This window comes from Borostomias antarcticus (genome assembly GCF_949987555.1).
Source record: "Borostomias antarcticus genome assembly, chromosome: 18".
NCBI lineage: Eukaryota > Metazoa > Chordata > Actinopteri > Stomiiformes > Stomiidae > Borostomias > Borostomias antarcticus.
The window spans coordinates 7045464-7065573 of record NC_140251.1 but is presented as its reverse complement, the minus strand read 5'-3'; the positions used below and the strand labels follow the sequence as shown (position 1 = coordinate 7065573).

Genomic DNA, 20110 nt, shown 5'->3' with positions numbered 1-20110 from the left:
GGGCATCCACTGGACCTGGTTAGAAGATAGGAGGGAGAGAGAGAGGCACTAGGGAGAGGGGAGGCAGAGCAGGGTTAGTAGCACACAGAGCCATATATAGAGCAGTACATTACATCAAACTACATTTTTAGAGCAAGAAAGGATAAGAGCATCATGGGAGAGGTGTGGCAAACCCTGATGTGTGTCTGTGTGTGTGTGTGTGCGTGCCTGGGCCCAGATAGAGGCAGGGGTCAGGGGTAGGGTGGGGGGTAGGAAGAGGATACGGACCCGGGTTAGGGTGAGGGGGAGGGGATCTGAGCCCAGGACTGGTGTATGTCTGTATGTGTGTGAGCGTGAGTGTAGGTGTGCCTGGGTCCAGTTAGAGGTAGGGGTCAGGGGTAGGGTTGGGGGTGGGAAAAGGATACGGACCCGGGGTAGGGTGAGGGGAAAGGGAACTGGGCCCAGGTCCAGGCCTAAGCTGGGTGTGGACTGGTGTGTGTCTGTGTGTACGTGTGTGTTAACTAGGTACTACAACATCCACAACTGACACGGGGGTAACTATTGTCTGCGGGCGACAGTGGGGCATCTACTGGACCAATGTATATAGAGGATTCACAGGTAGGTTTGAGGCTGCCTTTCTGTGTCTCAAGTTCCTAGCTAGTGATTGTAGGCTAGGTCGAAAAGGTATGTCTTGAGGTCTCGCTTGAAGACCTCCGTTGTTTCGGCCCTTCTTAGGCACTCCGGTAGGGTGTTCCAGAGGTTGGGGGCATAGAAACTAAAAGCTGCCTCTCCGTGTTTCTTGGTCCTGGCTTTTGGAACTGTTAAGAGTTCAGTACCTGAGGATCTGAGTGGTCTGTTGGGCATGTACTTAACAAGCATGTTTGAAATATATTCTGGTGAGTGATTGTGGAGAGATTTATAGACTAGTAGTAGTATTTTAAAGTCTATTCTAGAGTTGACTGGTAACCAGTGTAGTGATTTTAAGGCTGGTGTGATGTGTGCCCTTCGTCTAGTCTTAGTGAGGACTCGTGCTGCAGCATTCTGTATCATTTGTAGCTTAGAGATTGCTTTCTTTGGTAGGCCTGATAGTAGAGCATTGCAGTAGTCCAGCCTGCTTGTGATGAAAGCATGCATTAATCTTTCGGTGTCAGCCTGAGAGAGAAAGGGTTGCACCTTGGCAATGTTCCTTAGGTGGTAGAAAGATGTCTTTGTAATATTCTTTATGTGGTTTTCAAAATTAAGATCTGAGTCAAGTATGACACCTAGGTTTTTAGCCTGGCAATTGGTGTCAATTTTCAGAGTTTTTAAGTGCGCAGCTAGTTTCTCTCTTTCAGCTTTTTCTCCAATGATCAGTACTTCTGTTTTGCCCTGGTTTAGTTGGAGGAAATTATGTGACATCCATAAATTTATATCTGTAGTACACTTGACAAGGCAGTCAACCAAGCTGTAGTTACTGGGTGTTACAGAAATATAGAGTTGGGTATCATCTGCGTAGCTATGGTAGCTAATGTTGTGCCTCCTGATGACACTGCCAAGGGGCAGCATGTACAGGCTGAAGAGTAGAGGTCCTAGGATCGATCCTTGGGGCACCCCACAGGTCATTGGGATCTTTCCTGAGCTATAATCACCGAGGGCGACGAAGAAATCCCGGCCGGTTAGATAGGTCTTAAGCCAATTTAGGACTGGACCAGAGAGGCCAACCCACTTTCTATAGACCTATCTATCTACCTATCTATCTAGTCGTTAGCCTAAACCTAAGCTTACACCTGCTAAACCTAAGCTTAAACCTCCAACATGGCCGGCCGTGAAAACCCTCTATATGTGACGCTTGTTTTGGCTGTCTGGCACAATATGGTTAGCTACATTAGCTAGTCACGAGACAGTCCCAGTCAGCTGACGTAGCATAGCTTTAGATGACAAGTTTGCTTGCTCTGTGAATAGTTTAGCTACGTACGTTGTGAGGCAAAGGTTGGGGACAAGGACTAGCTAGCTTGTAGTAGCTAACCTTAGCTAAAGCACTTTGAGAGAAAAGTGCACAGTAGCTCCGACTCCCCGGGCCTTGAGTTAGCTAGCTAACACTAGCTAGCATGTTAGCTAGCACTAGCTAACGTTAGCTAGCTATCATTAGGCTTCATTTCCTGAACTTGGCTTTAGCTTAGCATGCAGCCAGGTTATGGGTTACTGTTTACTTCAGATATTACTCTACATTTCAACCAGACATTCCAGTGAAACCAGGTAGTCAAAATAACTTACCTGATATAAAATGGGAACCGCAAACGTGGTCATTTCTGATGATGCCCAGTCCGTAATGGCTTGTAGCCACGGGCGAATTAGTCCGTCTATTTTTACATAACTTCTATAACATCCAGTGACAAAATACGTCATGGTACCTTGGTATGTCCACACCAAGGATTAAACTCACAATCTTCGCGGTGCTAGGCAGAGCACTATCCACTCGGCCACCGCTGACCTGGGAAATCTGTGGAGTCTTTTTGTTTTGATGTTCTGGGACTACTGCCTCTTGTGGTAGCAACATAGAACTGCAGGTCATTAACCCGACCGAGGGATAAAGCGGCATTCCCTCTTCATGGTGCGTCGGCTTACAGCCAACGCACGAAAATGTGGTGTCCTTGACTATAGTTACTCCGTGTAAACAAAGCATGTTCACAAAGTCTGCACTTCCGGGGATTTTCCTTGTCGAAGCGCGTCAACAAATCCCCGGAAGCAAAATAACGAGGACTACAACAAAAACGTCTAGGAGGACTCCGTTCACCTCCTCCCGATAGATCAGTTTCGCGCAATGCATGCTGGTCAATTGAGTCTTTCAAAATAACAGTGTCTGTAACCACCACATTCAGTTTATTGAACTTGTTCCTAAAAATAATGACATTTTCTGGTTTGGTTTAAGTTCATTGTAAACGAGACGCATATAACATGCGTTTAGAGGCTGCAAAATCATAGAGTTGAATTATCCTGCTGAAAAGAAATCACGAAAGCATTGCTCAAAATGCATAGCCTAAATGGGCAAAATGCAATGCAATTTAGTCCACAACACATAGCCTAGCTAATATAAGCCTACATAGTTACTAACATCAGAAGACACACTAAACTGTGGTTACTTATGTAACTAGCTACAGCAACAGAACATATTTTCATTTCATCATCTCTCACTCAGTCAGAAAATGTCCGCTAGTCGCAATGCTAATTTTCGCTATGTTGAACTCAATTGACTTATGCAAAATGTTAGCGATCTAAAAGTCTGTAGTTTTTTGGCTTTTTGGCCTTTTCAGGAGGTCCCATTGGGGGGGGGGGGGCAGCAATGGTAGGGGAAACACTGAGCTTCACACGTCGATGGGAAAAGTTATACTATATTAAAAGATCGATCTTGGGATTTATGAGTCGATTATCATTAATTCAAATGAAGATCGATCTTGAATATCGTAAAATCGATTATTTCAACCCAGCCCTAGTTGTGTGAATCTGTTCGAAAGTTATGCACCTTTTTGTGATAGACCTAACACTTTAATCAGTTCTACCTTGGCTCATGACAAACTTTTCCACAAAGTTCCATGTAAATCTGCCCATAACGTTTTGAGATATTGTATGTTATGTGCCTTTTTGTGACATGCCACACCTATTGCCATGCCCCCTTTTGGCAAATACGCATAGAATTCTAACAAACAATTCCGACAGGACCGAAAACTAGTCATTGGTGGAGGTACTGATCTGAGGGAACATAGGGCTGAGGGAACATGGGTTGAGGGAACATGGGGCCAAGGGAACGTAGGGCCGAATGAACATGGATTGAGGGAACATAGGGCTGAGGGAACATAGACTTTTTTTCATTTTTTTTTTTTAAATTTAAAAGCATCTTCAACACTGACTAATGGCCCAATAGTTTTTAACAGGATCTTGTTTTTTGTCGCCCTTGGTGATCACAACTCAAAAAACATGTCAACATGTCAATATGCTACCCTTACGTGACGTCATTAGGACACACAATATTGGTCACCGTAGCTATGCAGATGACACCCAGCTCTATATTTATGTGACACCTGATGACTACAGCTCAGTTGGCCAATTGGTAGAATGCATTGCTCTATAATTACAATTTTTATCTTTATATATTCACTTCTTTTTACTGTTTCTTCTCTTTTACCATATATGATCTGTCCTGTTTTATTTTCTTATTTTTATCTACTATTTTGACATTTATTCTGTACAGCACTGTGCTACATTTACTTGTATGAACAGTGCTATATAAATAAAGTTGACTTTGACTCAAGTACTGTACTTAATTAAAATTTTGAGGTACATTTATTTCACTTGAGTATTTCCATTTTTCTAATACTTTATACTTCTACTCCATATTTGATCTATAACACCGCATATGTAACTCTTTTGTTTTGTTTTGTGTTCACAGGTCAATTGACTCCCAAACTCAAGTCCATACGGTTCAAATACAGGAAAGCAGTCGATTCGGGTACAAAACGTGGTCATGGGCGAGTAGTCTTGCTGTATTCTGAGCTGTGTGAGTCCATTTGGGGAGGATCTCTTGTGACTTGTGCGATATCCGAGGGTATTGAGACGGGAGACGCCACGATGGAGGTGCTGGAGGCCATGGAATCGACCGCCAACTCGCCTGACATTGGGTCCTTGTCTGTGCCGGGTGGAGAGGGAGTTGCAGAGGACGCCGTGTCTGCAGAGGTGGAGGGGGATCGACCCCAGAGACTTGACACTAGTAGCAGAAAATCCTACGGAGGAACAACAGCAATGGTGAAAAGTGCGACCAGAGATTTCTTTGCTTGGACGAACGACGAGGTGGAATTGTTACTGAGAGTAACACATGAGTATAAGGCGATCAAGGCAGCTGAAAACATAGATTGGGAGTTGGAACAAAGCAAATACAGCGACATATTAGAGCGGTACCTGGAGCATTATCCATCACCAGAGGAAGCCATGGCAATGGGAAAGGAGTACCCACACAAGAAAGATGAAATCACTAAAGGTGTGTAGGATGGCTATAATGCGGGCCATGCCCATGTTCCCTCAGCTCTATGTTCCCTCAACCCTTGGATCCCCCCCCCCCCCCATCCAATTTAGGCCCTCAGTTAGTCTCAACGCAGACCCATGAGAGTTCTTTCGCTGATACACTACTTAAGCTACGATAACTACAGGTGCATCTCAGAAAATTTGAATATTGTGGAAAGTTCATTATTTTCGGTAATATAATTAAAAAAGATTCATTACACATGTAGTGAAATATTTCAAGGCTGATTGCATCCATGCCACGCTCCCTGTTGATGCAGTAATTTGTGTAAATGGAGCCCCCACCAAGTATTGAGTGTATAAATGAACATACTGTACAATCATAAAGATTAAAGCAAAAAAGGCTTGGAATATTTCACTTTGTGTAATGGATCTAGAATACATGAAAGTTTGCCTTTGAATTAAATTACGGAAAATAATGGACTTTTTCACAATATTCAAATTTTTGGGGAAGCACCTGTACTGTACGTTACTGCATACTCTAGTTCTCTCTATGGGTCTTGTTAGAGTCAAGTTTGATCCAGAGAACTACCCAGAACTTTTCAATGTTGTAAAGTAACGAAGTTGTTGTAAAGTAACTAATATTTGACCCATAACATGACAAATGCAACTGTTGTTTTGTTTTGTGTTTACAGACCAAGTGACTCCCAAACTCAAGGCCATACGTTTCAAATACAGAAAAGCAGTCAATTCGGGTAGAAAACGTGGCCATGGGCGAGTAGTCTTGCTCTATTCTGAAGTCTGTGAGTCCATTTGGGGAGGACCTCCTGCTACTTCCAAGGGTATCGAGACGGGCGAGGCGGCGATGGAGATGGCAAAAAGTACGACCAGAGATTTCTTTGCTTGGACCGACGACGAGGTGGAATTGTTACTGAAAGTAACACATGAGTATAAGACAGTCAAGGCGGCAGAAAACATAGATTGGGAGTTGGAACAAAGCAAATACAGCGACATATTAGAGCGGTACCTGGAGCATTATCCATCACCAGAGGAAGCCATGGCAATGGGAAAGGAGTACCCACACAAGAAAGATGAAATCACTAAAGGTGTGTAGGATGGCTATAATGCGGGCCATGCCCATGTTCCCTCAGCTCTATGTTCCCTCAACCCTTGGATCCCCCCCCCCCCCCATCCAATTTAGGCCCTCAGTTAGTCTCAACGCAGACCCATGAGAGTTCTTTCGCTGATACACTACTTAAGCTACGCTAACTACAGGTGCATCTCAGAAAATTTGAATATTGTGGAAAGTTCATTATTTTCGGTAATTTAATTAAAAAAGATTCATTACACATGTAGTGAAATATTTCAAGGCTGATTGCCTCCATGCCACGCTCCCTGTTGATGCAGTAATTTGTGTAAATGGAGCCCCCACCAAGTATTGAGTGTATAAATGAACATACTGTACAATCATAAAGATTAAAGCAAAAAAGGCTTGGAATATTTCACTTTTTGTAATGGATCTAGAATACATGAAAGTTTCCCTTTGAATTAAATTACGGAAAATAATGGACTTTTCCACAATATTCAAATTTTTGGGGATGCACCTGTACTGTACGTTACTGCATACTCTAGTTCTCTCTATGGGTCTTGTTTGAGTCAAGTTTGATCCAGAGAACTACCCAGAACTTTTCAATGTTGTAAAGTAACTAAGTTGTTGTAAAGTAACTAATATTTGACCCATAACATCACAAATGCAACTGTTGTTTTGTTTTGTGTTCACAGACCAATTGACTCCCAAACTCAAGGCCATACGTTTCAAATACAGAAAAGCAGTCAATTCGGGTAGAAAACGTGGCCATGGGCGAGTAGTCTTGCTCTATTCTGAAGTCTGTGAGTCCATTTGGGGAGGACCTCCTGCTACTTCCAAGGGTATCGAGACGGGCGAGGCGGCGATGGAGATGGCAAAAAGTACAACCAGAGATTTCTTTGCTTGGACCGACGACGAGGTGGAATTGTTACTGAAAGTAACACATGAGTATAAGACAGTCAAGGCGGCAGAAAACATAGATTGGGAGTTGGAACAAAGCAAATACAGCGACATATTAGAGCGGTACCTGGAGCATTATCCATCACCAGAGGAAGCCATGGCAATGGGAAAGGAGTACCCACACAAGAAAGATGAAATCACTAAAGGTATGTAGGCTGGCTATAAGGGGGCCCATGCCCATGTTCTACGGATGTCACAGCGTGGATTTTTTCCTAATAAACCCATGACAACACCGGTGTTACTGGTAAACCCATCTAGTCTACAATAAGAGAGTGCTTACTTTAATCTTTGACATTAGACCTTTGCCTTACATTGAACTGCACTGTTGTGTAGCCTATTTGAATTCGGTGTTGTATGCCTCCACAGCTTGTCTGCAAATGCGCGATCAGAGTAAGGCAAGATATAAACCTTATAAACTGCGATGATTTGGCTTGATGTAAAAAAGCAAAAACAAAAGCATCTGCAATGCTGGCTAATAGTCCAATATATTTGACCCATAATACTGCAAATGTAACTATTATTTTGTTTTGTTTTGTGTTCACAGGTCACTTGACTACCAAACTCAAGGCCATACGGTTCAAATACAGGAAAGCAGTCGATTCAGGTCGAAAACATGGCCATGGGCGAGTAGTCTTGCTCTATTCTGAGCTGTGTGAGTCCATTTGGGGAGGACGTCCTGCTACTCGTGCAATATCTGAGGGTATCGAGATGGGAGACGCCGCGATGGAGGTGCTGGAGGCCGTGGAATCGACTGCTAGCTCGCCTGATGCCGGGACGTCGTCCGTACCGGGTGGGGACGGAGTTGCAGAGGACGCCGTGTCTGCAGAGGTGGTGGGGGATCGACCCCAGAGACTCAACGCTAGTAGCAGAATATCCTACAGGGGAACAACAGCAATGGTGAAAAGTACGACCAGAGATTTCTTTGCTTGGACCAACGCTGAGGTGGAATTGTTACTGAAAGTAACACATGAGTATAAGACAGTCAAGGCGGCAGAAAACATAGATTGGGAGTTGGAGCAAAGCAAATACAGTGACATATTAGAGCGGTACCTGGAGAATTATCCATCACCAGAGGAAGCCATGGCAATGGGAAAGGAGTACCCACACAAGAAAGATGAAATCACTAAAGGTATGTAGGCTAGCTGTAATGGGGGGTATGCCCATGTTCCCTCAGCTCTATGTTCCCTCAACCCTTGGATTCCCCCCCCCCCCCATCCAATTTAGGCCCTCAGTTAGTCTCAACGCAGACCCATGAGAGTTCTTTCGCTGATACACTACTTAAGCTACGATAACTACAGGTGCATCTCAGAAAATTTGAATATTGTGGAAAGTTCATTATTTTCGGTAATATAATTAAAAAAGATTCATTACACATGTAGTGAAATATTTCAAGGCTGATTGCATCCATGCCACGCTCCCTGTTGATGCAGTAATTTGTGTAAATGGAGCCCCCACCAAGTATTGAGTGTATAAATGAACATACTGTACAATCATAAAGATTAAAGCAAAAAAGGCTTGGAATATTTCACTTTGTGTAATGGATCTAGAATACATGAAAGTTTCCCTTTGAATTAAATTACGGAAAATAATGGACTTTTTCACAATATTAAAATTTTTGGGGAAGCACCTGTACTGTACGTTACTGCATACTGTTGATCTCTCTATGGGTCTTGTTTGAGTCAAGTTTGATCCAGAGAACTACCCAGAACTTTTCAATGTTGTAAAGTAACTAAGTTGTTGTAAAGTAACTAATATTTGACCCATAACATGACAAATGCAACTGTTGTTTTGTTTTGTGTTCACAGACCAAGTGACTCCCAAACTCAAGGCCATACGTTTCAAATACAGAAAAGCAGTCAATTCGGGTAGAAAACGTGGCCATGGGCGAGTAGTCTTGCTCTATTCAGAAGTCTGTGAGTCCATTTGGGGAGGACCTCCTGCTACTTCCAAGGGTATCGAGACGGGCGAGGCGGCGATGGAGATGGCAAAAAGTACGACCAGAGATTTCTTTGCTTGGACCGACGACGAGGTGGAATTGTTACTGAAAGTAACACATGAGTATAAGACAGTCAAGGCGGCAGAAAACATAGATTGGGAGTTGGAGCAAAGCAAATACAGCGACATATTAGAGCGGTACCTGGAGCATTATCCATCACCAGAGGAAGCCATGGCAATGGGAAAGGAGTACCCACACAAGAAAGATGAAATCACTAAAGGTGTGTAGGATGGCTATAATGCGGGCCATGCCCATGTTCCCTCAGCTCTATGTTCCCTCAACCCTTGGATTCCCCCCCCCCCCCCCCCCCATCCAATTTAGGCCCTCAGTTAGTCTCAACGCAGACCCATGAGAGTTCTTTCGCTGATACACTACTTAAGCTACGATAACTACAGGTGCATCTCAGAAAATTTGAATATTGTGGAAAGTTCATTATTTTCGGTAATTTAATTAAAAAAGATTCATTACACATGTAGTGAAATATTTCACGGCTGATTGCCTCCATGCCACGCTCCCTGTTGATGCAGTAATTTGTGTAAATGGAGCCCCCACCAAGTATTGAGTGTATAAATGAACATACTGTACAATCATAAAGATTAAAGCAAAAAAGGCTTGGAATATTTCACTTTGTGTAATGGATCTAGAATACCTGAAAGTTTCCCTTTGAATTAAATTACGGAAAATAATGGACTTTTTCACAATATTCAAATTTTTGGGGATGCACCTGTACTGTACGTTACTGCATGCTGTAGATCTCTCTATGGGTCTTGTTTGAGTCAAGTTTGATCCAGAGAACTACCCAGAACTTTTCAATGTTGTAAAGTAACTAAGTTGTTGTAAAGTAACTAATATTTGACCCATAACATCACAAATGCAACTGTTGTTTTGTTTTGTGTTCACAGACCAATTGACTCCCAAACTCAAGGCCATACGTTTCAAATACAGAAAAGCAGTCAATTCGGGTAGAAAACGTGGCCATGGGCGAGTAGTCTTGCTCTATTCTGAAGTCTGTGAGTCCATTTGGGGAGGACCTCCTGCTACTTCCAAGGGTATCGAGACGGGCGAGGCGGCGATGGAGATGGCAAAAAGTACAACCAGAGATTTCTTTGCTTGGACCGACGACGAGGTGGAATTGTTACTGAAAGTAACACATGAGTATAAGACAGTCAAGGCGGCAGAAAACATAGATTGGGAGTTGGAACAAGGCAAATACAGCGACATATTAGAGCGGTACCTGGAGCATTATCCATCACCAGAGGAAGCAATGGCAATGGGAAAGGAGTACCCACACAAGAAAGATGAAATCACTAAAGGTATGTAGGCTGGCTATAAGGGGGCCCATGCCCATGTTCTATGGATGTCACAGCGTGGATTTTTTCCTAATAAACCCATGACAAACCCGGTGTTACTGGTAAACCCATCTAGTCTACAATAAGAGAGTGCTTACTTTAATCTTTGACATTAGACCTTTGCCTTACATTGAACTGCACTGTTGTGTAGCCTATTTGAATTCGGTGTTGTATGCCTCCACGGCTTGTCTGCAAATGCGCGATCAGAGTAAGGCAAGATATAAACCTTATAAACTGCGATGATTTGGCTTGATGTAAAAAAGCAAAAACAAAAGCATCTGCAATGCTGGCTAATAGTCCAATATATTTGACCCATAATACTGCAAATGTAACTATTATTTTGTTTTGTTTTGTGTTCACAGGTCACTTGACTACCAAACTCAAGGCCATACGGTTCAAATACAGGAAAGCAGTCGATTCAGGTCGAAAACATGGCCATGGGCGAGTAGTCTTGCTCTATTCTGAGCTGTGTGAGTCCATTTGGGGAGGACGTCCTGCTACTCGTGCAATATCTGAGGGTATCGAGATGGGAGACGCCGCGATAGAGGTGCTGGAGGCCGTGGAATCGACTGCTAGCTCGCCTGATGCCGAGACGTCGTCCGTACCGGGTGGGGACGGAGTTGCAGAGGACGCCGTGTCTGCAGAGGTGGTGGGGGATCGACCCCAGAGACTCAACGCTAGTAGCAGAATATCCTACAGGGGAACAACAGCAATGGTGAAAAGTACGACCAGAGATTTCTTTGCTTGGACCAACGCTGAGGTGGAATTGTTACTGAAAGTAACACATGAGTATAAGACAGTCAAGGCGGCAGAAAACATAGATTGGGAGTTGGAGCAAAGCAAATACAGTGACATATTAGAGCGGTACCTGGAGAATTATCCATCACCAGAGGAAGCCATGGCAATGGGAAAGGAGTACCCACACAAGAAAGATGAAATCACTAAAGGTATGTAGGCTAGCTGTAATGGGGGTATGCCCATGTTCCCTCAGCTCTATGTTCCCTCAGCATCAGAGCCGGCCATTCCCTGCCAGAGATTGAAATGAATTGTTTTTTGATTGAAATACGTCCTTTTTGATCTGTAACTTCTGGCAGGAAAGGAAAATGATGCGCACAGATTGTGGGAAATTTAGGCCTTGGGTATGTATTGGTGCAACTGGACTATGAAAAGGCAAGCAACTGCGGATTGTGCGTGCCCTGTACTTCTGGACTATGAATGTGCCTTTTACCCTGGCTCAGTGCATGATTTGATAAGATTAGAGAATTATTCTCTTCCTAATAAGCATGCCAGAATGCATAAGTGTATATGTGCCTTATATATACTGTGTATATATATATGTGTGTGTGTGTGAGAGAGAGAGCTTGAGTGAGTGAGTGAGTGAGTGAGTGAGTGAGTGAGTGAGTGAGTGAGTGAGTGAGTGAGTGAGTGAGTGAGTGAGTGAGGCTAAATGTCTTGTCATGACTTAAGGGCGTGAAAAGTAAATCTGTTCTTCTTTGCCCCATGACAAACATTTCATCAGTTTTGTGGCTTTGCATGAATCCATTCGTTTTGCACCTTTTTGTGATAGGCCAAGCACCCAATTTGGCATAATAATTTAATCAGTTCTACCTTGGCGCATGATAAACCTTTCCATAAAGTTCCACGTGAAACTGTCCATAGCTTTTTGAGATATCGCAAGTTGTGCATTTTTGTGACATGCCACACCCATTTCCATGCCCCCCTTTGGCAAATATGCATAGAATTCTAACAAACAAACCGACAGGACCGAAAACTAGTCATTGGTGGAGGTACTGATCTGAGGGAACATAGGGCCGAGGGAACACGGGTTGAGGGAACATAGGGCTGAGGGAACACGGGTTGAGGGAACATAGGGCTGAGGGAACATGGGTTGAGGGAACATGGGTTGAGGGAACATAAGGCTGAGGGAACATAGACATGCTTCCCTATAATGTTTTAGCTTGATGTAAAAAAAAAAAAAAAGCATCTGCAATGCTGGCTAATAGTCCAATAATTTTAAACGGGATTGTGTTTTATGTGTAAGAAAGTGTTCTCGGGGGAACTAAGTATATTTACTCAAGTACTGTACTTAAGTACAGTTTTGAGACAGCCTAGTTTTACTTCACTTGAGTATTTCCATTTTTTTATACTTTATACTTCTACTCTATATTTGATGCATAACACCTCAGATGTAACTATTATTTTTGTTTTCTTTTGTGTTCACAGTTCAACTGACTCCCAAACTCAAGGCCATACGGTTCAAATACAGGAAAGCAGTCGATTCGGGTAGAAAACGTGGCCATGGGCGAGTAGTCTTGCTCTATTCTGAGCTGTGTGAGTCCATTTGGGGAGAACGTCCTTCTACTCGTGCAATATCTGAGGGTATCGAGACGGCTGACACGGAGATGGCGAAAAGTACGACCAGAGATTTCTTTGCTTGGACCGACGACGAGGTGGAATTGTTATTGAAAGTAACACATGAGTATAAGACAGTCAAGGCGGTGGAAAACATAGATTGGGAGTCAGTACACAGCAAATATGCTGACATATTACAGCGGTACCTGGAGCATTATCCATCACCAGAGGAAGCCATGGCAATGGGAAAGGAGTACCCACACAAGAAAGATGAAATCACTAAAGGTATGTAGGCTGGCTATAATGTTTTGGCCCAAAAAGACATCTGTGACTGGCCAATGGTCCAATAGTTTTAAACGGGATTGTGTTTTAGTGTAAGAAAGTTGCACTCACCTTCTGTGTTCTCGGGGGGTTAGGGGGGAGGGGTGCCAGAGGGACTGGCAGTACAAGTCCACACTGCTAGAAAATTATAGTTCCCAGGGAGGAAGGAGAGGTGTGGGGTGTGTAGAGTCTATATGAATCTTGTTTGAGTCAAATTTGATCCAGAGAACTATCCACAGCTTTTCAATGCTACATCCCATACTATCAGTGCCCTAAAGTAACTAAGTAAATTAGGGCTGCACGATATTAACAAAAACATACATTGCAGCAATATTTTTTTTTGCGATATATATTGCGATGTGTAAAACAAGGCGTGGGAGCCTCCGTTTAGTTCTAGTCATCTTCTCTAATCTTGCTAATTGCTACCTGTGCTGTCGCCAGGCTTGATGTTACATCAGCCTTTCGGTAGCCGAAGTAATGCCAAATGTCAGACGTTGACTTTCTTTTAACCACTAAATCGTCCCCTTTCTCTGTCATTTTCATTTTATTCGACTTGTGCTCGCCTTCCAGTGGGGGCGGGGCAGCGCTGCTGAGCATCATTTAAAAACTAAAATTGTGATTGGTCTGAATCATTCATGTTATGTCAGACAGACTACCATATAGTGTTGTCACAATACCAAAATTACAACTTTGATACGATACCTGCTAAAAATATCTCGATACCGATACTGAAACAATACCACAACACAAACCTAAAACATCAGGAAAAGTAGGCTAATGGAATAATACAATGTCAGGTGTAGCCTACTGATCTCAGTGTTTGCTGTCTGCTGAGGCGGAGCAGGAATGTGAACTGTTTAAGCTAAATAAATTATATATATATTTAATTGTATTATTTTATTCATTAAAATAATTACAAAAAAACCTCTTCTTTGTAAAAAAAAATAAGCTTGGGATGTTACAATTACAATGTTATGAGGTTCCCCAGCTATTAGCATTGGGTTTAAATCTGAAATATGAACAAATAGGCGCTTTTGCTTTTGGAAATCCTCCGCCGCCGTCTATAGTAACGAGCAGCCCTCAGCCCTTTCACTTTCCTTCGTGAACGTTCTTTGCAAATACAAAAAATAGACAAGACAAAAATAGGCAAAATGCTATACAACATTGATAAAATAGACTATGATCCCTAATTATATGATTTATAAGACTGATGACTGATTGCTTCCATACATAGCCGCGGGGCTATTTTGAGCAGGATGCTGCTGACCAAAGTCCAGCCCAATCTCTCTAAAATGCACGGTTGCGCAGCATTGTAAAAAGTAGGCCTATCTGTATTTCATTTTGTTAGGATATTTTATTCGATTTGAATATGTTCTGCTATTCTAAGCTGTTCTATCCATGTTATTCTTTTATGCATTGTAATAGTCAAAACGCAATTTCCAAAGGTCAGAGTAGAGAGATAGAAAAAGCCAGCTGGTATCGATAGTCCGGAAAGTATCAATACTGCAGAAAATTAGTATTGAATTTTGAATTCTCATGACGTGTTTTAGTTTGACTACATAGCAGGAGAAAAATTGCAGGCCCAGCGATGTGACTATTGCGCAAGCGCACATCGCAATGGCGATGCGTAAACGATATATCGTACAGCCCTAAAGTACATTTACTCAAGTATTGAAGTACCTCAATTTTGAGGTACTTTACTTGACTATTCTAGATGTTTTATACTTCTACTCTATATTTGACCCCAAATGCCACTGATGCAACTTTTTTTTTTGTGTGTTCACAGGTCAGTTGACCACCAAACTCAAGGCCATACGGAAAAAATACAGGCAAGCAGTCGGTGCGGGGCCGGGTAAGAAACGTGGCCGCGGGCGAGCAGTCTTGCTCTATTTTGAGCTCTGCGAGTCCATCTGGACTACAACTCGTGCAATATCCGATATGATATCTGCGGGTATCGAGACCGGCGATGTTGCGGTGGAGGCCGTGGAGTCGATCGCCAGCCTGCCTGACGCCGGGTCGACGTCCGTGCCGGGCGGGTACGGGGCCGCAGAGGGCGCCGTTTCCGCAGAGACAGTAGTGAATCGACGCCAGACACCCGACGCTAACCTGAGAGAGAAGTACAGGAGAGAGAAACTCAAGAGGAAACTCCCTACGGATCCCGTTGCACAGGATGATCTGGCCATCAAGAGGCGGCTCCTACAACGACTAGAGGCGGCCGACAACGAGTTTGTGCAGACATTGGGCCGGTGGACATCTACGTTGGACCGTTTGAACTCTAACATCGAGCTGCTGGTGCAGCATATTGTGGGTTCAGGTACCACTCAACAGAACGCCTGTTCGTATGGGCACACGCCCACAGGAAGACCCCCCCAGGAGAACCATCTGCTGGCGCACGATGTCACGCTGGGCGCTGAAGGAGTGACGCCGCCTTCTCCTCCAAACAGCGTGGAGGGGGAAAACCCTGTGACATCAACAGAACCAACTCTGAGTGAACTGATGGAAGAATTTGGCCTTGAGGCTTCTTCCAACACTGAGTCAAGTGAACAGCGGGGGGACATGGATGAGTTTGGGCCAGTTTAAATAAGTGTGAGCATTGAACACTTTTTTTCTAGCTTGATATGACCTGGAGCCAATGGGCACAGGGAGGAGTGTACAGACCAATGGGCGGGGCTCAGGCACGTGACAGACTGTCTTCTGGAAAGCCCCTATGTGAGTATCAGTCCCTATACCTGTACATACTGGGTGAAAAAGCAGGACGGGGTGCTCTGACAGTTGTCTGGGGAACCTCTGTGTAGATTTTGAGAAGACTTTTGCATTTAATATTTTTTTAATTTTTTAAATAAAGAAAACTTTTTTGTTTCCTGCTTTCTACTGTACTAGACTAGAGGGTAAGGCAACGTAGCCTTGGAACTAAGTCAAGAGAGCTTATCATCAGCAGCTGCCATCTGGCAGGAGACTCAAGCTCCCACTAGCCAGGGAAAAACAAGTGTAAGAAATCACTACTGGTCACCATGTTCATGTTTTTTTTCAGAGGTTAAAATAGCCCAACATATGCAGATGGCTGGTCATCATGCAGGCAAGGTGGTAGTGTAGAAGTGATAGACTGCTCTATTATCTCAAAGATTGATCTGGGATTGAGGTTTTAGGCGCCACTAGCAGAAAACACTCTGAAAATAGCTTGCACTGTTCCAAAATAAAACCCAGCTACTTTCTCTAGAATGTACACTGCTCAAAAAAATTAAGGGAACACTTATCAATCATCGCAGATTACCATGAACGAAATATTCAAGTTGAAAATGTTTATTGATTACATTGTTTAAGCCGCCGAGACAAAGAACAAAATGACATAAGAATCAAAGACCAAAATCATCAACTCATTGAGGGCTGGATGAGATGATTAGGTGTTCGCTTAATTTTTTTTAGCAGTATAGAGATGTCCTGGACAGTTTCATTTTTCACTATTGGAGCACTTTCTGTAATCAAACTGCCAGACATCTCAGTTATGGGCCTCTCTCTGCTTGTGGTCCTTCTAACCCATTTGCCTTTTTTTGGAATATGGATTCTCGAAGGCCACTATTTAGGAACCTATCATTGAACGGTATATTGTAGTCAGAATGACAGGACTGGCTATGTATGTACGATTGCTTAGTTGAAATCGTATCACTCAACTCTACTTTGTGCATTCAACTTCCTTTGATTTTTAAATGTAAGTTTAGTATGGATGGCTAGTCTGATCTCAAACTATTCAGTAACTTTTCCAAATCCATGAAGACAGCACCCGGTGATGGAGGGTCACGTTGTAACACCCACTGAAACAGTTATAACCCAGCAACGATGAGACATAAAACACACAAGAATTTTCTTACAAATGCCTCTTTATTGATCCAATCAGCACCTTTCACACCCTATTAGTGCAGTCAACCAATCCCAAACCCAGTTTTTTGTTGTGGAGCCCAAGTAATGTTCCATCTCCGGCGCCAGTGGAATGTTCATCTGTATGATCTGTTCATATCACGATCCATGACTGGAAACAAGAGACATCGTAGTTGTGAGTTTACAGTGCACTGGCCTTGACATTTTTTTAAAATTAAATAACAGAAGAGTATCAGAACTCATCACTTTCTTACCCCCATTCATACATATATGCCGACCCAGAGTAGCAGGAAAAGCACACCGAAGCCCATGAAGAGTGATGCCACAAGGGAGATGAGGAGCTCTTTGTACACGTCCCTGGTGTATTTGGTTGATGTCACCTCATATCTGGGAGAAAGTTAAGGAATGTGTAGTACTGGTAAACAATGCAACAGTTTGACCTGCACTAACAGTGGATGGATTATCTATCCAAATCGTCAGTAGATTCTTCTACAATTGTCTTTAATTCGTCAACATTAATGTTCCCTCTACCTGCTGGTGAACTCTGGACATCACAGCAACACTGTTTACATAAGTTCCACAGTTTCAAACCCTGCAAGCATCCTGCCTCAAAATGTTGTTTGAGTGTTAACTGTGCCCAAAGCAATTAGATTTATAATCAGGGTTCCTCAATGAAGCTCTTGATTATGAATCGGGTGGATTCATAGTGCGTCACAAAATGTAATGTACTACCTTTAAAAGATCGTACATTTTGTGCAAATGAGTTGCGCCTGTAAGGCGCTTCACGGTCTCCTGTAGTAGGGGCGCTATAGCGTAGTCACTGTCAGCTTCCGCTTGAGTTCTTTTAGCGGCAGCGGGGCTAGGCCATGCAACGCCTTATATATTGAACCTATAACATTGTCAAATCATCATGGAAGGATACACAAAGAACCACGCCGTGAAGAACATTCCGATAGCCAGTAGGACGACAGTAAGGTGGGGGAACACCGCCGGGTTGACCGGGCTGGTGTATCTGGTCATCGTCTCCAACTCCTGCAAGTAGGGTAGACGGGGTTAGGTTAGAAAAAGCACTAACATTATCTTTTTGACTACATATGGAATATTTATGGCCATATACGTTGCAAACTGGTAACGTTAAGCTAGCTCACCGACACCCCATTGATCACGCGCTGACAGCTAGCGTTAGTTAACGTCACCTGCATCGATGCAACTACCTAGCGGCTGACGTGGGGTTGTTATCCTGTTAATTGTGCTGCCATTTGCTAAACACGAGCAATATTATAACAAACCACAACGCTAAATGAAGTGCCAACAAACTAGCCTACCATTACAACTTAATCCAATGCAATAACATAGCTAGCTACGTATAGCTAGCTGGCTAACCAGCTGTCAGGCTAGCTCCAAACGGATGGAGTGCCTAGCTAGTAGCTAGCAAATGAAATAACCCGACCGCTGCGTTTTCATTGGGAACAGACAATAAAAAAAGGCAAAATAAAGCAATACAGAGACTACATTTCCTAAGCACAACTCTTTGAAATAAAACATAAAGCTACACTACAAGTCGCTTACCATTTTGTTGAGCTGCTGCAGCTGTGGGTACAAGAGGAAAAGGCCACGTACTGATAAGATGATGATTTCGTTTAGTCTGCCCGGGCTGTTCTGCGGTGCACCGGAATTCTCTGCCAGGATGCAGTGTGTTGTGAAAACTTTGGATTGAACGGCTCCCTCATTTAGCGAGTGAAAGGCAAGGTCGGATGTTTCACTGCCAAAACGTGTTTTATGAAAACGATGCCTTCATGCTGTTTTTTAGATGACTGATTGAGCCTGGTCATGTGATACACTGTCAACGCGTGTACTGAAAACGAATAGACCCGCCTGTTCATGCCCAAGAAGATGCTTTGCTGCCACCCAGTGGACGTCAATTAGATCGAATTAGGCGTCATAGGAAATTATAAAGCTTTGGCAAAAATGTTTTCAGAATTTTCATGCCAATAAAGCCATTGAATTAAAAAAAAAAGAATTTAATTTTATAATGGCGAATTTTACACAATGTAATGAGGACATACACATGACAGCCTTCATATCCATATACTGTACCACAACAGACCCAACTCTACCAACAACAGTAGAACACCAAGATACAGTCCTTTATTTCTAAACTACAACTCTGACCAGTTTTACACACATTTATTTCAATCACTGTTTTATTCATCTCATGCACTCATATTATGTCATCATGCTCTTTACAAATAAACAAGACCAAAAAGACAACCAAATAAATGCAATGATCATGTATTAAAAACAAAGCATAGAGGGGGTTTTGTGAGGGGAGCTTTAGTGAGTTCAGATGTCAGTGTGACTGGAGTGAAATGGCTTTGCAAAAATGATTTAAATGTTCATTACATCATTTAGTATTCTGAGGGTTCTTCTATCTATTGAGATTGGTGTAATTAGACAAACATACAATATTACAATGATTTGAGGGAATAATGTGTGTGCGCGTGCAAAAGGACACAGGTGAAAGCTCGTTCTTTTGATTGGAACTGAATTTCACAACAAAAACAAAGTTTACATATTATTTATAACACAAAAAAGTACCAGTAAAAATGATAGGTAAAACAAATAACATAATGAGGAGCATGGATTGTTACAAAATGAAGCTATACAGTAAAATGTAATGCATTTTTTCCAGAGTATTTGAAACCAGTTGGAACCCCTGGAGAGAGAGAAAGCAGTTCATATATACAGTGCAAAACTAGATGTGCTAAGCTGGTTTCTCTATGGTGGCTGGTGCATTATAAATAAGATCAAAAGTACACTATTATAAGCAAAAAAATCTTATTGAAAGTATAGTACAGTGTTTTCATATTTTGTCATCAAAGTAGGTTGATGTTTTCCTACATGTCTAATTCTAACAGTATTGAAGTATCAAGATCACGCATTTTGAATGCAAAAAGTGGCATTATTGTTTAAAATTTAAAATGTCAACACTGAAGTAGATATCCAAAGGCTGTGCTATCACTTAATAGTGAGTGATGACGTGTGGGTACATAAGGAAGAGAGGACAGTTAACAGAACAATATACGTATCACTACAAAGAATAGACAAGTAAAATATAGTATCATCCATCCAGTTATACATATGGCTTTAGAAAAGACTTTGTGGAGTGTTAAAAGACCAAGAGTAATGGATAAGGCTAAAGGT

The 20110-nt window shown here is 42.7% G+C and overlaps 2 protein-coding genes across 2 annotated transcripts; one reads left to right on the top strand and one right to left on the bottom strand.

The window, feature by feature from the left end:
• Positions 1–3746: 3746 nt before the first annotated feature.
• LOC311320676 (uncharacterized protein) lies at positions 3747–15757 on the top strand (the record flags this gene model as incomplete). The annotated part of the gene is made up of 10 exons (XM_084452481.1): positions 3747–3762; positions 4403–4987; positions 5664–6074; positions 6751–7161; positions 7560–8144; positions 8821–9231; positions 9914–10324; positions 10723–11307; positions 12584–12997; positions 14820–15757. 10 exons carry the CDS (start codon positions 3747–3749, stop codon positions 15611–15613), a joined length of 4623 nt encoding a protein of 1540 aa, XP_084308607.1. The 3' UTR covers positions 15614–15757.
• Positions 15758–16896: 1139 nt separating this feature from the next.
• Positions 16897–18688, bottom strand: tmem258 (transmembrane protein 258). Its single transcript, XM_084453146.1, has 4 exons — positions 18476–18688; positions 17829–17938; positions 17161–17293; positions 16897–17057 (listed from the first exon to the last, which is right to left on the bottom strand). The coding sequence occupies exons 1-3, from the start codon at positions 18476–18478 to the stop codon at positions 17167–17169; spliced, it is 240 nt and encodes a 79-aa protein (XP_084309272.1). The 5' UTR covers positions 18479–18688; the 3' UTR covers positions 16897–17057; positions 17161–17166.
• Between the last annotated feature and the right edge of the window lie 1422 nt (positions 18689–20110).